General features: G+C 33.5%; 1 protein-coding gene across 1 annotated transcript; it reads left to right on the forward strand.

The window, feature by feature from the left end:
* Positions 1-4304: 4304 nt before the first annotated feature.
* Positions 4305-5366, forward strand: LOC112099251. The gene is made up of 2 exons (XM_024186473.1): positions 4305-4971; positions 5071-5366. The coding sequence occupies exons 1-2, from the start codon at positions 4305-4307 to the stop codon at positions 5364-5366; spliced, it is 963 nt and encodes a 320-aa protein (XP_024042241.1).
* The last annotated feature ends 7880 nt before the right edge of the window (positions 5367-13246 follow it).

Consider the following 13246-nt stretch of genomic DNA (forward strand, 5'->3'; position numbering starts at 1 on the left):
ATCTGTGATACAAACAAGAGATAAAGAAGTGGACTGTCAGATCGTCGGGATAAGGCATCGGCGGCTTTATTCTCACGCCCTGGTCTGTAAACAATCTCATAATCATACCCCATCAATTTACTCATCCATTTATGCTGCTCGGGTGTAGCCACTTGTTGATCCAAAAAAAATTTAATGCTTTGTTGATCGGTTTTGATGATGAACCGGTGCCCAAGCAAATAAGGTCTCCACCTTCGGACAACCTCCACAATTGCTAACATCTCTTTATTGTAAATAGACCACCCCTTTTTTGAAGTGCTTAAAGCATGGCTCATGTAAGCAATCAGCCTCCCTTGCTGCTGTAGTACCGCCCCAATTCCTTCACCAGACGCGTCAGTTTCCACAATGAAAGTCTCATGAAAATTTGGCATGGCTAATGTTGGGGTACTGCTCATGGCCTTTTTTAATTTCTCAAATGCTTCCTTCGCCTCACTGTTCCATACGAACTGCCCCTTTTTCAACAAGTTTGTGAGCGATTGTGCTATAATCCCATAACCTTGGACAAATTTTCTGTAATATCCCGTGAGCCCAAGAAATCCTCTCAACTCTGTTATATTTTGAGGTCGTGGCCACGAAATCATGGCTACAATTTTGTTCCCGTCGACCTTGACGCCATGGCAAGTTATTATATGGCCCAAGTATTCTAACTCTTGCTGGCCGAAATTACACTTGCTTGCTTTGATAAAAAATCTCTGTTTTTTTTAAATCTCCAGTGCCTGCTAAACATGATCCAGATGTGTGCTCCATCTAGGACTATAGATTAGTATATCATCAAAAAAAACCAGAATGAATTTTCTAAGATATGGACGAAAGATAGAATTCATGATTGCCTGAAAGGTGGATGGGGCATTACACAGCCCGAACGGCATCACCAGGTATTCGTAGTGGCCATTGTGAGTTCGAAACGCCGTTTTGCATATGTCAACTGGATTTACACGTACTTGGTGGTACCCTGCTCGTAAATCTAACTTGGTGAAGTAAGCAGCACCATGGAGCTCATCTAACATGTCTTCAACGGTCGGTATCGGAAAGTGGTCCTTGATTGTAACTTGGTTAAGGGCACGGTAGTCAGTACAAAATCGCCAGCTGCCGTCTTTTTTCTTGACCAACAATACGGGCGAGGAAAAGGGACTGGTGCTTGGCCTTATCAATCCTGAGTTTAACATCTCCTGTACTTGCTTCTCAATCTCTGATTTTTGAAAATATGGATATCGATAGGGTCTCACGTTCACAGGCTCAGTTCCCTCTTTTAATGGAATGTTGTGGTCAATGTCCCGTGAGGGTGGTAGTTGCCTAGGCTCTTGGAATAAATTTGAATATTCAACCAATATTTGTTGCATGCAAATAGGAGTCTTGTCAAAAGAGTCTTCTAATGAAGTGTAAAAGCATATAGCGTAGACTCCTTGCCCCTGTTTAATTTCTTTTGCAACTTCTGTTACTGATGCTGACTGCACAGCGTGGGGATTGATTCCTTGCAAGCGTTGCTTTTTATCCTCCCATTCAAATTCCATAGTCAAGTCTTTCCAATCGCACACAACAGAGCCCAGTGTCTCGAGCCATTGGATCCCCAAGACCATATCCAATCCTGTTATTGGCAGGAAATACACGGTGAGAGAAAAAGGAATATTTTGGATTAATATTTGTACCTTTTCAAACATCCCTTGGCATGTTAATTTCACCCTGTTAGCGACTTGTACAGAAAAAGATGTTGTTGGCTTGATCGGCAATTGCAACAAATTGGCTAAGCGTGAACTGATAAAATTGTGTGTGGACCCGCTGTCAATGAGGATGACAATTGCATACTGCCCAATTTTTGCCATAACGCGCATAGTTTGTGGTGCGACCCATCCGGAAAAAGCACATAAAGTAATTTTAGGGTTTACCGTTTCTGTTGATTCTATGATTGGCTCCTCGACAGTAAATTCTTCATACAAACCCTCTTCCGGTATTGTTTTGCATTCCAGGATTAGTAACTGTGCCTTGGTACACTTGTGGCCGGCGGTGAATTTATCATTACAATTGAAGCACAATCCCTGGGCTCGCCTCCTCTGCATCTCTTCCCATGATAGCCTCTTATAAGGTGTTGTTGGTATGGCTCGATTCGAAGCATATGGGGACCGAATAGGAAGTGATGACCTAATTATTTTCTTCTGTCGTGCTATTTGATCATCCTTTATACGGGCTAGACTAATGGCTTCTTTTAATGTGCGGGGTTTGAACATACGAATGTCTTCCGCAATCTCTGGTTTCAAGCCCCCCATAAATGTTCCCACCAATGCTTTTTGAGACCACCCATGAACTTGGTTCCCAAGCCTTTCGAACTCCTTCTGATATTCACGCAATGATCTCGTCTGTCTGACCCGAGACAAAGCTTCATCAAAATCCTCACACTCTGTCGGTCCAAAACGTGCCCATAGTTCCTCAACGAATATTTTCCATGTAACTGGTCGCTTTTCTTCTTCATAAGCCCTTCGCATCCATTGCCACCACTGATTTGCCTCTCCCTCCAAGTGATATGCAGCCAAGGTTACCTTGTGTTCATCCATAGTTTCCTGATATTCAAAGTACTGAGATACCCTGCTGTACCATTCTGTTGGATCATCGCTGGCAAAACGGGGAAATTCTAGCTTGGTAATCCGTGTTGGACGCATGTGCCGCCCTGCCTCTCTTTCCTCACAAGCAGGTTTTGTAGAGCTTGAATTTTCAGTTGAGTTACGACTGGTGGTGCCCTTGGTTGCATTGTTTGATTCCACGAGTTTGTTTATTGTCTCCTCAAGACGCTGTAACTTGTCATTGATTCCCACCTCCATCTATTCCATTCTGTCCTGCAAGCTTCCAAGATAAGCTTCAATTCGTTCAATGCGTTCCTTGTTAGTCGTCATTGATAGCCTGGCTCTGATACTAAATGATAGGTCCCAATCAAAGTTAGCTAATCAACCACAAGAGTTTTCTGCTTATGGCGAGAAAACAAAGACCAAGATAAATTGATTTCGTTCTGACTGCCTTTTTATTTTTGCTGGAGCCTTTATTTATAATACTAACATAACAAACTCAGCCTACAATCACGGCTGTAATCAAGCTGAAATAACACCCTTGCTACTTTTACGAAACACAAAACTAAACAACAACTACTAAGGATTCGATCTTTACTAAGGATTCGATCTTATCTGCTATTCCTGCACGATTGTTGAAGCTATCAAATCCCTTGATTCTTGCTCTAACAACTTTGGTGCATTATTCCCACGTGAACCCATGCATGCATGAACCATGCAAGGCTAAACCGAAAATCTTCACGTCACGTACTTGGGATTTGGCTTATGCCCTCTGCTGGACTTGCGTAGCTCTAGTGGTTGTGGCTGCTTCTTATCACCTACTTTTGTAGTGAGTTTCGATCTTATCCATTAACAATCTTAACATTTCACTATCATATTTTGGTTTTTAAAGGCCACTAGCCAATGACTATCAAATGTAAGAGAGATTGTAACATTTTTAATCTTTGGTTTGATATTCTGGACAAAACCGGTTTGCTGTTTATGGAGAAAACGGCTAACCGTTTAACTCCAAAGAGCATGTTTTATGGTCTAGAGAAAACGGCTCACCGTTTATGGAGAAAACGGCTAACCGTTTAACTCCAGAGAGCATGTTTTATGGTCTAGAGAAAACGACTCACCGTTTATGGAGAAAACGACTAACTGTTTAACTCCAGAGAGCATGTTTTATGGTCTAGAGAAAACGGCTCATCGGTTATTGAGAAAACGGTTAACCGTTTATGTATAGAGAGCAACGTACTTGACATTCTGGAATAAAACGGCTCACCGTTTATTGAGAAAACGGTTAACCGTTTATTTCCAGAAAGGCGTCAACTAGAAACGGTTGACAAGCTTGAAAATTTCAAGTGTTAATCGTTGCAAATTCAAACCAAAAGAGTTTTTTGAAGAAGTACCATTTCGAATGGTTGCATTCTTTTGAATTAACATCTTCTTCATAAAAGAAATATACATATTTTGGAAATGATTATAAGATTTTGCAGGTTTCATATATGTTCTGGAAATACAATCTTATTTGCTAGAGATTGTATTAAGGATTTGATATATCTTGGGGATAATTTGCCATTAATACTCTATAGCAAACCAAGATTGGAGAGGGCAAATAAAACTTTAAAGGAAAGTGTGCAAACACGTCTCAAATCCTAAGAAATTATTCTTTGTTCTTTGCCTCCATATTCTTATTTTTTATTAACAATCTTTAAGGTTTTATTTGTACAAATGGAGGCTAAGAAGAGTTTGACATCATTTCTGAATCCTAGTGTCCATCTCGATCGTTTTGATGGAACTAATTTCACTTGTTGGAAGGAAAAATTATTCTTTCTCCTTACTGTTCTTAAAGTGGCATATGTTCTTGATCCGAAATTGGAACCATTTCCAGAACCAAGAGAAGATGATACCGAAGTTGCTAAGGCTGCAAGGAAACGTCGTGAAAATGATGAATTGATGTGCCGGGGTCACATACTCAATACGCTTTCTGACAGGTTATATGATCTCTACAATTCTATGACTTCTCCGGTGGATATTTGGAATGCTCTTGAGTACAAATACAAAACAGAGAAAGAAGGTACCGACAAATTCCTTGTATCTAAATATTTTGATTTTATTATGGTAGATACAAAATCCATTCTTGATCAAATACATGAGTTACAAATTATTGTTGCTAAGCTTCGAGAGTTAAAAGTTGAAATTTCTAAATCATTTCAAGTTGGGGCTATTATTGCTAAATTGCCTCAAAGTTGGAATGATTATAAAAAGAAACTCCTTCATAGTAAAGAGAACATAACTTTAGAAGAATTGCAAAAACACTTGGTAATTGAAGAAGAGACTAGGTCTCGCGAATCCAAGGATAAGCATGATTCTACTAAAGTTAATGTTGTTGAAGCTAGTAAATTCTCAAAGAATTTTAAAGTCAAGAATGAAAAGAAATTCAAAAAGTCCAGCACACAAAATTTTTCTGGAAATTGTTTCTTTTGTGGTAAGAAAGGCCATCGCCAAAGTGATTGCAGATTCAAGAAGGAAAAGGAAGAAGTGAATTCCCATAAAGCTAATGTGATTGAAAACAAATCTGAAGAGATTTGTGCTATGGTTTCTAAAATGCAAATTGGCATGATTACCGAAACAAATATGGCTGAAACTAAGTCCTATGATTGGTGGCTTAATTCGGGTGCAACAATTCATGTTTGTAATGATAAGAAATTTTTCTTATCATACAAAGAAGAAACGGAAGGACAAATGGTTCTCATGGGGAACAATAATGCAGCCATAGTAGTAGGAAAATGAGTAGTTGAGATCAACTTCACTTCTGGAAAGAAAGTCACATTGTATAATGTCTTTCATGTACCTTCCGTTAGGAAGAATCTTATTTCTGCTAGTTGTATGTGCAAGCATGGGCTTAAGATTGTGCTTGAGGGTAATACTTGTATTGTGTCAAAGAATGGATTATTTGTTGGGAAAGGGTATTCTTGTGATAGAATGTACAAACTCAGCATTAATAATAATAATATCAACTTAGCTTATATTGTTGAGTCTTATGATGTTTGGCATGCTAGATTAGCACATTTGAACTTTAGATCTTTGAAATACATGTCTAAGCATGGTTTGATTAATTGCAATGATGTTAAAGGTCATAAGTGTGAAATCTGCATCCAAGCTAAATTAACTAAGAAACCTTTTCCTAAAGCTGAACGAAATACTCAAATATTGGATTTAATACATACCGATATTTGTGAGTATAATGGCATGTTAACAAGAGGAGGTAAGAGGTACTTTATCACTTTTATTGATGATTGTTCTAGATAAACTTATGTGTATTTACTTAGAACAAAAAATGAAGCTTTTGATAAATTTAAAATTTTCAAAGCTGAAGTTGAGAACCAAAAAGATAAGAAAATCAAAATGGTTCATAGTGATAGAGGTGGTGAATATTTCTCAATTGAATTTAATAATTATTGTGAAGAAGTTGGAATTATTCACCAAAGATCAGCTCCATTTACTCCTCAACAAAATGGTTTGGCTGAAAGGAAGAATAGGATCTTCACGGATATGATAAATTCCATGATCCTTAATGCAAAACTACCAAAGAATTTGTGGGGGGAAGCATTACTCACTGCATGTCATATTCATAACAGAATTACATCTTTGAAAACACATATATCTCCTTATGAAATTTGGAAAGGAAGAAAACCAAACTTGATGTATTTAAGGGTCTGGGGTTGTTTAGCTTTTTATAAAATACATGACCCTAAGTCATCAAAGTTGAGTGCTAGAGGTATAAAAAGTGTTTTCGTAGGATATGCTGAAAATTCCAAGGCTTATAGGTTGTTAGATTTATATTCTAATGTGATTGTGGAATCTAGAGATGTTGAATTTATAGAGAATAAATTTCAACATGATTATAATATTAAATTAGAATCAAGTATTGATCAACCATATGTTAATACTCCTAGTACCTCCACTAATAATAATAAAAGGAAAGAGTTTATGACATCTTTCGAACCAAGGAGGAGTCAACGTGAAAAGAAATAAAAAAGTTTAGCTCCGGATTTTATTTCATCACAAGCACTACTCTTCTTGGTTGAAGGGAATAGAAAGAATGTACTTAACAAAGTACCATTGATGTTAAATATTGAAAAAGATCCAAAGACATTTAGCGAGGCTATGTCTTCTAGAGACGCTTCTTTTTGGAGAGAGGCGGTAAATGATGAAATGGATTCAATTATGTCGAATCAAACATGGGTCTTGGTTGATCTTCCTCCAGGATCTAAACCAATTAGCAGCAAATGGGTATTTAGAAGAAAGTACAATAGTGATGGTTCTTTGCAAACTTTTAAAGCTAGATTAGTAGCCAAAGGGTTTAAGCAAAGAAATGGTATTGATTATTTCGATACATATGCTCCGGTAGCTAGGTTAACTTCTATAAGAGTACTATTTGCAATTGCTTCATTGAACAATTTGTATGTGCATCAAATGGATGTTAAAACAGCTTTTCTTAATGGTGATCTTGATGAAGAAATCTATATGGAACAACCTGAGGGATTTATTTTGCCTGGAAATGAGAAAAAGGTATGCAAGTTAGTCAAATCTCTTTATGGCTTAAAGCAAGCACCAAAACAATGGCATGAGAAGTTTGATTCGGTAATTTTATCACATGGTTTTAAGCATAATAATGCTGATAAATGTGTATATTTTAAATTTACGAATGATATTGGTGTGATTATATGCTTGTATGTTGATGACTTGCTTATCTTTGGAACTAATATGCAAGGAGTAGATGATACAAAGAAGTATTTAACTTCACAATTTAAGATGAAAGATCTTGGTGAAGTAGATACTATCTTAGGTATCAAAGTGAATAAACATAGTGGGGGTTACTCGTTGTGTCAATCTCATTATATAGAGAAAGTGCTTCTTAAATTCAATTATTTGAAATTTAAAGAAGCTAATACCCCATATGATTCTAGTATTAAATTACTAAAGAATTCAGGCCGAGTAGTAGCACAACTAGAATATGCTAGTGCTATTGGTAGCTTGATGTATGCTATGCATTGTATGAGGCCTGATATAGCATTTGCAGTTTGCAAAATGTCAAGATTCACGAGTAACCCTAGTGTTGAACACTGGAAAGCAATTGGTAGGATACTTGGTTATCTTAAAAAGACCATTAATTTGGGTTTGTTTTATAATGATTATCCTAAAGTACTGGAAGGATATTCAGATGCTAGTTGGGTAACCAATACAAGAGATAATAACTCGACTTGTGGTTGGATTTTTACAATTGCTGGAGGAGCAGTTTCTTGGGCTTCAAAGAAACAAACGTGCATAACTCATTCAACAATGGAAAGTGAGTTTATAGCACTTGCGGCTGCAGGCAAAGAAGCAGAATGGCTGAGAAATTTATTGTTTGATATAATGTTGTGACCACAGCCGATGCCATCTATTTCTTTGTACTGCGACAGTGAAGCTACATTGTCTAGAGCTTATAATAAAGTATATAATGGAAAGTCTAGACATATTAGCTTGAGACATGAATATGTGAAACAATTAATAGCAGATGGTGTTATTAATATTGTTTATGTTAGGACTAATAAGAACCTAGCAGATCCTTTAACAAAAGGTCTTTCAAGAGACTTAGTTAAGGATACATCTTTTGGAATGGGATTGAAACCTTTACATAATAAAGTCACCAACAACGGTAACCCAACTATGTAGTAGTTATACCACTACTCCATAGTTAAATGGGTAATAACAAGTTGTTGTTATGTGACTGGTTTGGCACCGAGTAATAAATAATCCCATTCGAGAGTTTCGGTGTAAATAGCTACGAGGTTGAGGTTGAGTATTTACTCTTAATGAAGTTCAAGTCTTATAGTAGCTAAAGACATGATTTGAAACTTCACCTAAGTGAACATAAGAAATGGTGCCGTTTCTAACAAGGTCATGGTTTAATCTTGTAAATGTTCATGAATCCAAGATAGAGCACAAGGCCGGAATAGTGCTAACTATTGGAACACAACTTTGAAATCTGGGATAGCTTATATGTGATGTATCTCCGGTATTTACTTAAGAGACAAAGTTTAATGCTTAGCACACTATTGTCTTGTAAATGCTTTGAAATACACTCACTAATTAAAGGTTAAAATCGAAAGACACCTTTTTGTATGTATAAGTTGATCATTAATAAATCTGAAAAATATTACAATCTAGTGGGGATTGTAAGAGAGATTGTAACATTTTTAATCTTTGGTTTGATATTCTGGACAAAAACGGTTTGCCGTTTATGGAGAAAACGGCTAACCGTTTAACTCCAGAGAGCATGTTTTATGGTCTAGAGAAAACGGCTCACAGTTTATGGAGAAAATGGCTAACCGTTTAACTCCAGAGAGCATGTTTTATGGTCTAGAGAAAACGGCTCACCGGTTATTGAGAAAACGGCTCACCGGTTATTGAGAAAACGGCTCACCGGTTATGTACAGAGAGCAACATATTTGACATTCTGGAATAAAACGGCTCACCGTTTATTGAGAAAACGGTTAACCGTTTATTTCCAGAAAGGCGTCAACTAGAAACGGTTGACAAGCTTGAAAATTTCAAGTGTTAATCGTTGCAAATTCAAACCAAAAGAGTTTTTTGAAGAAGTACCATTTCGAATGGTTGCATTCTTTTGAATTAACATCTTCTTCATAAAAAAAAATATACATATTTTGGAAATGATTATCAGATTTTGCAGGTTTCATATATGTTCTGGAAATACAATCTTATTTGCTAGAGATTGTATTAAGGATTTGATATATCTTGGGGGTAATTTGCCATTAATACTCTATAGCAAACCAAGATTGGAGAGGGCAAATAAAACCTTAAAGGAAAGTGTGCAAACACATCTCAAATCCTAAGAAATTATTCTTTGTTCTTTGCCTCCATATTCTTATTTTTTTTTAACATCAAATTTAGAAATTTTACCGCAACCAATCAATAATGGTAGCTTGTTTGTGTGCCATCTATCTCAATAAAATGAGGCTCATAATCTACGATACTTTAGAAAATTTTAAGCATAGAAAATAGGTTATTGGCTAACAATTCAATTTAACTTTAGAATAATAAGAAGTGAAGTAGTTTTCTAGTTGGGCTAAGAGCATCTACAAAAGGCTATATTAATTTTACTTTTTAAATATCTATTTGCTTACCTATGTGGTAAAAAGGAGTGAAAAAATATATTATTCTCCAAAAGGCTCTTCAAATAGAAATAAATTAATATTATTTTAATCAAATAAATATTTTTTCAAAGAAAAAATAAATGGTAATTAAAGCACTTATCTTTCTCTCCCCAATAAAAAGTAATAAAATATAAATTAAAGTAATAAGTAATAAAATTTAAATTGAAGAAAGATAAAGCAACTCTACAAAATTGAAGAGAGAATATCATTTTTTATTTGAAAAGAGAATATCTCCCTCCAATAAAAAGTAATAAAATATAAATTGAAAAAAGATAAATCAACTCTATAAAATTAAAGAGAGAATATCATTTCTTATTTGAAGAATTTTAATTAAAGTACCTTTTAAAGTTTTAAATACTTATGTGACTCTTCAAATAAATAATAAAATTTCATTTGAAGAATTTTTTTGAGATGCTTTAAGGCTCGGGCTAATGTTACAATGAAGTGAATATTTCTAATTTAGGACTAATGTTACAATGAAGTGAATATTTCTAATTTGGGACTAATAATATCCCGAGGAAAGTTTGAAAAATTGGGACAAAATTTTTTCTTGAATCCCAACATTAAATTCAGTTTTTTCTTCCAATCCTACCTACTATTTTGTTTTGGGTATGTTTATATTGTACAATAAATAGTTATTATAGGCTGGCAAGCCAGTGTTTTTGTTTTAATACATGTATAAATTATTAGTTCTCTAATATTTGTCTTATTATTGTTATCACTCAATATTAATCATGATGTGATTTAAATATATCCAAGTTTTAATTAAGATAAAATATATATTCAAGTTTAATTTTTGTAAAATTACAAAATCTAAATATACAGACGAACTTTCATGCAAACGCGTACTTGGGCAAATATTATAAAGACGTTGACAACATTGTAAACCTTTTTAGAATATGAAGTTTGTTTACAATGTTATGAAAATATTCAGTGAATTTTTTTTTTTTAATGGTAATTATGAGAAAGTTAATGTTTATAAGAATTTGAGAATATTTCAAATATTGTCATTTCACAATGACATGTGATATTCCAAAATTAACTTTTACTGTTATAGATGACTATAATAGTTACGGCTGGATTTTCCTATAACTTTGAAAACTGAAGCAATGGAAACCTTCAAAAACTATATACGGTTGGTTGAAAAACAACTTGGTCTTTTCCCATTAAAATGCTTCACTGGCTGAGGAGGGGAAAATATATAGCATTTAAATTGTTTCTTCAATCTCAAGGCATTAGTTTTAGACACAGATATCGTCATACCCATTATCAAAATTGAGTAGTTGGAAGGAAGCATAGATTTGTATTAGAAATAAGTTTAATCTTCTTAGCTCACATGGGAGTAGGGATGGCAAAATGTGGGAGTACTTCGTACAGCCTTTTTTTTTAATTAATAATTTGCCTACTCCAATATTTAGCAAAGAAGTTATATTATGAAATAGGGTGGGATTATTTGCATTCTAAAAATACTTTGAATACTTCATTACTGCGTAAATGCAACTATTACATTTAAAAATTAACTATTACATTTAAAAATTTAGGTATTATTTTGTATACACTTTAAAATGCCAAAAAAAATCCTCTTTTAAATTAATTATATTCAATTACTCTACACAAATAAAAATTATAACTCACTCAAAAACTAACTCTAGACACCCATTTCTTGTACGAATTTTTTTTTGTTTAAGAAACCAACTATCAAAATACTATAAAAGCAAACAAATCATCTTATTTTCTATGTTCATTGTTCTTCTTTTTAATAAGTTCTATTACTAATTATATTTTGATTTGTTACTTTTTTTTTGTTATTTCTTTCGCCGGATACCAATTTCAATTTTCAATTTTTTTTTGTGTTGGGGGGGGGGGGGGGGGGTGGAAATTGAATTGCATTAGATAATAAAATGAAATAGGTCAAATATAGAGCATGAATTTTTTTCACCCAAGTCGAAAAATAAGACACGTGTGCCAAGAGCATGGTTGGATAATGCATCAGCTAATTTATTGCAAGGTCAAGGCAAAATTTGTCATCTACGTATCTAGGGTTTGATGGTAAGAGAATTAAATGTTGGATGAGTGCTAAATTAGTTTTTAAAGTAATAATGTTACATTAGTTTATATGTGTAGCCCTTAATAGTAATTTATTTTTAGGATATTTTGGTAATAAATTATTTTATAAAAATATTAGTGTTTAAAGTAATTTTTAAACTGCGAATAACCTTACCCTTATTTACTCAGTCAACTTCCTAATTATATATCGTATACAAATTTAACTTCTATACTCAAAACTCAAAAAATTTTGATAATTGATTAGAATCCAATATTTCACAAGAGTTATAGATGTCTATACAAAATAGGAAAAATCTATATCATAGATGTCTATACAAAACAAGAAAAATCTATATCATCAACCATGTCAATTTCAATGAATCTAAGTTTCCTTATTCTTTGAAATCTTTGTTCAATATTCTTCGGGGATTTTGCTAACACTTTTTCACTTACTCAGCCTTGTACTTCTACCCCTTTTTGTTCCTATTACACAAAATTTTGATAGACAACTGAACAACGCTTCAGAACCATCTCCAGAAGGTTCTCTATTAGGTGTAGATAACACTAAAGCAAAATAGCAACCAAAAGTTAATTGCCATATTCTAATTATGAAATAAATCATTTTAAGTTTCATTTGGTATAACTTCTCAAATAAAGTTTATTTAAGTAAAGTTTTTATTAGTAGAGTATCTACCCGAAAAGTTTTAATTACTTGGTTATCAATGAAATCTTTATTAAAAATTTTATAAATTATTTCAATAGGTAATTTTTTAAAAGTTATGTTGTGAAAATAATGAAATAAGATTGTCAAAAAAGTAAATGATACTTTATATATTTTAATATTTAAAAAATCATTTTCTACTTTCAAAAACTCAAAATTTGAGCTCTTGTTAGTCGAGGTAAAATAACTTATTTAATCTTCAAAAAGTTTGCTAAAAAAAATAACAACAAAAATTTTGATAAGAGCTTATGAGATTAAATAAGCTCTTACAACTATCAGATAAGTTATACTAGATAGCCACTTAATCATTTTAAAATAAATTGATGATACTAAAATTAACATCATTAAAATGTGGGATACAAATAGATATGTTTTGCAAATTAGTGCATAAAATACTAGAAAAATCTAGTTAATTAACTTTTATTAAAAAAACAATTAGTCAATGTTTAACCATTTTTTTCTTGTTGCATTTGTTAGCTTAAAATAAAGTTTTTATTATTATTGATGATATAAAATTATAAAAGGTACTAAGGTAATTATGTGATAATATATGGATTTATGAATTTTTATAGAATTCAAATAGATATATAGTTTGTCAAGTTTTATCAATATGCTCTTGAACCATTATGCAACTACTGAAATACTTTTTTTTTTTTTTTATGTTTATGGTATGTCATGCTATT

Source organism: Citrus clementina, unplaced genomic scaffold (genome assembly GCF_000493195.1).
Source record: "Citrus clementina cultivar Clemenules unplaced genomic scaffold, Citrus_clementina_v1.0 scaffold_9, whole genome shotgun sequence".
NCBI classification, from domain to species: domain Eukaryota; kingdom Viridiplantae; phylum Streptophyta; class Magnoliopsida; order Sapindales; family Rutaceae; genus Citrus; species Citrus x clementina.

Bases quoted from the DNA above. Each gene is read 5' to 3' on its own strand.
- LOC112099251 (XM_024186473.1), top strand. From the start codon at position 4,305: ATGGAGGCTAAGAAGAGTTTGACATCATTTCTGAATCCTAGTGTCCAT. The intron at 4,972-5,070 runs GTAAATTCTCAA...GTGGTAAGAAAG, and splicing joins AGTTAATGTTGTTGAAGCTA to GCCATCGCCAAAGTGATTGC.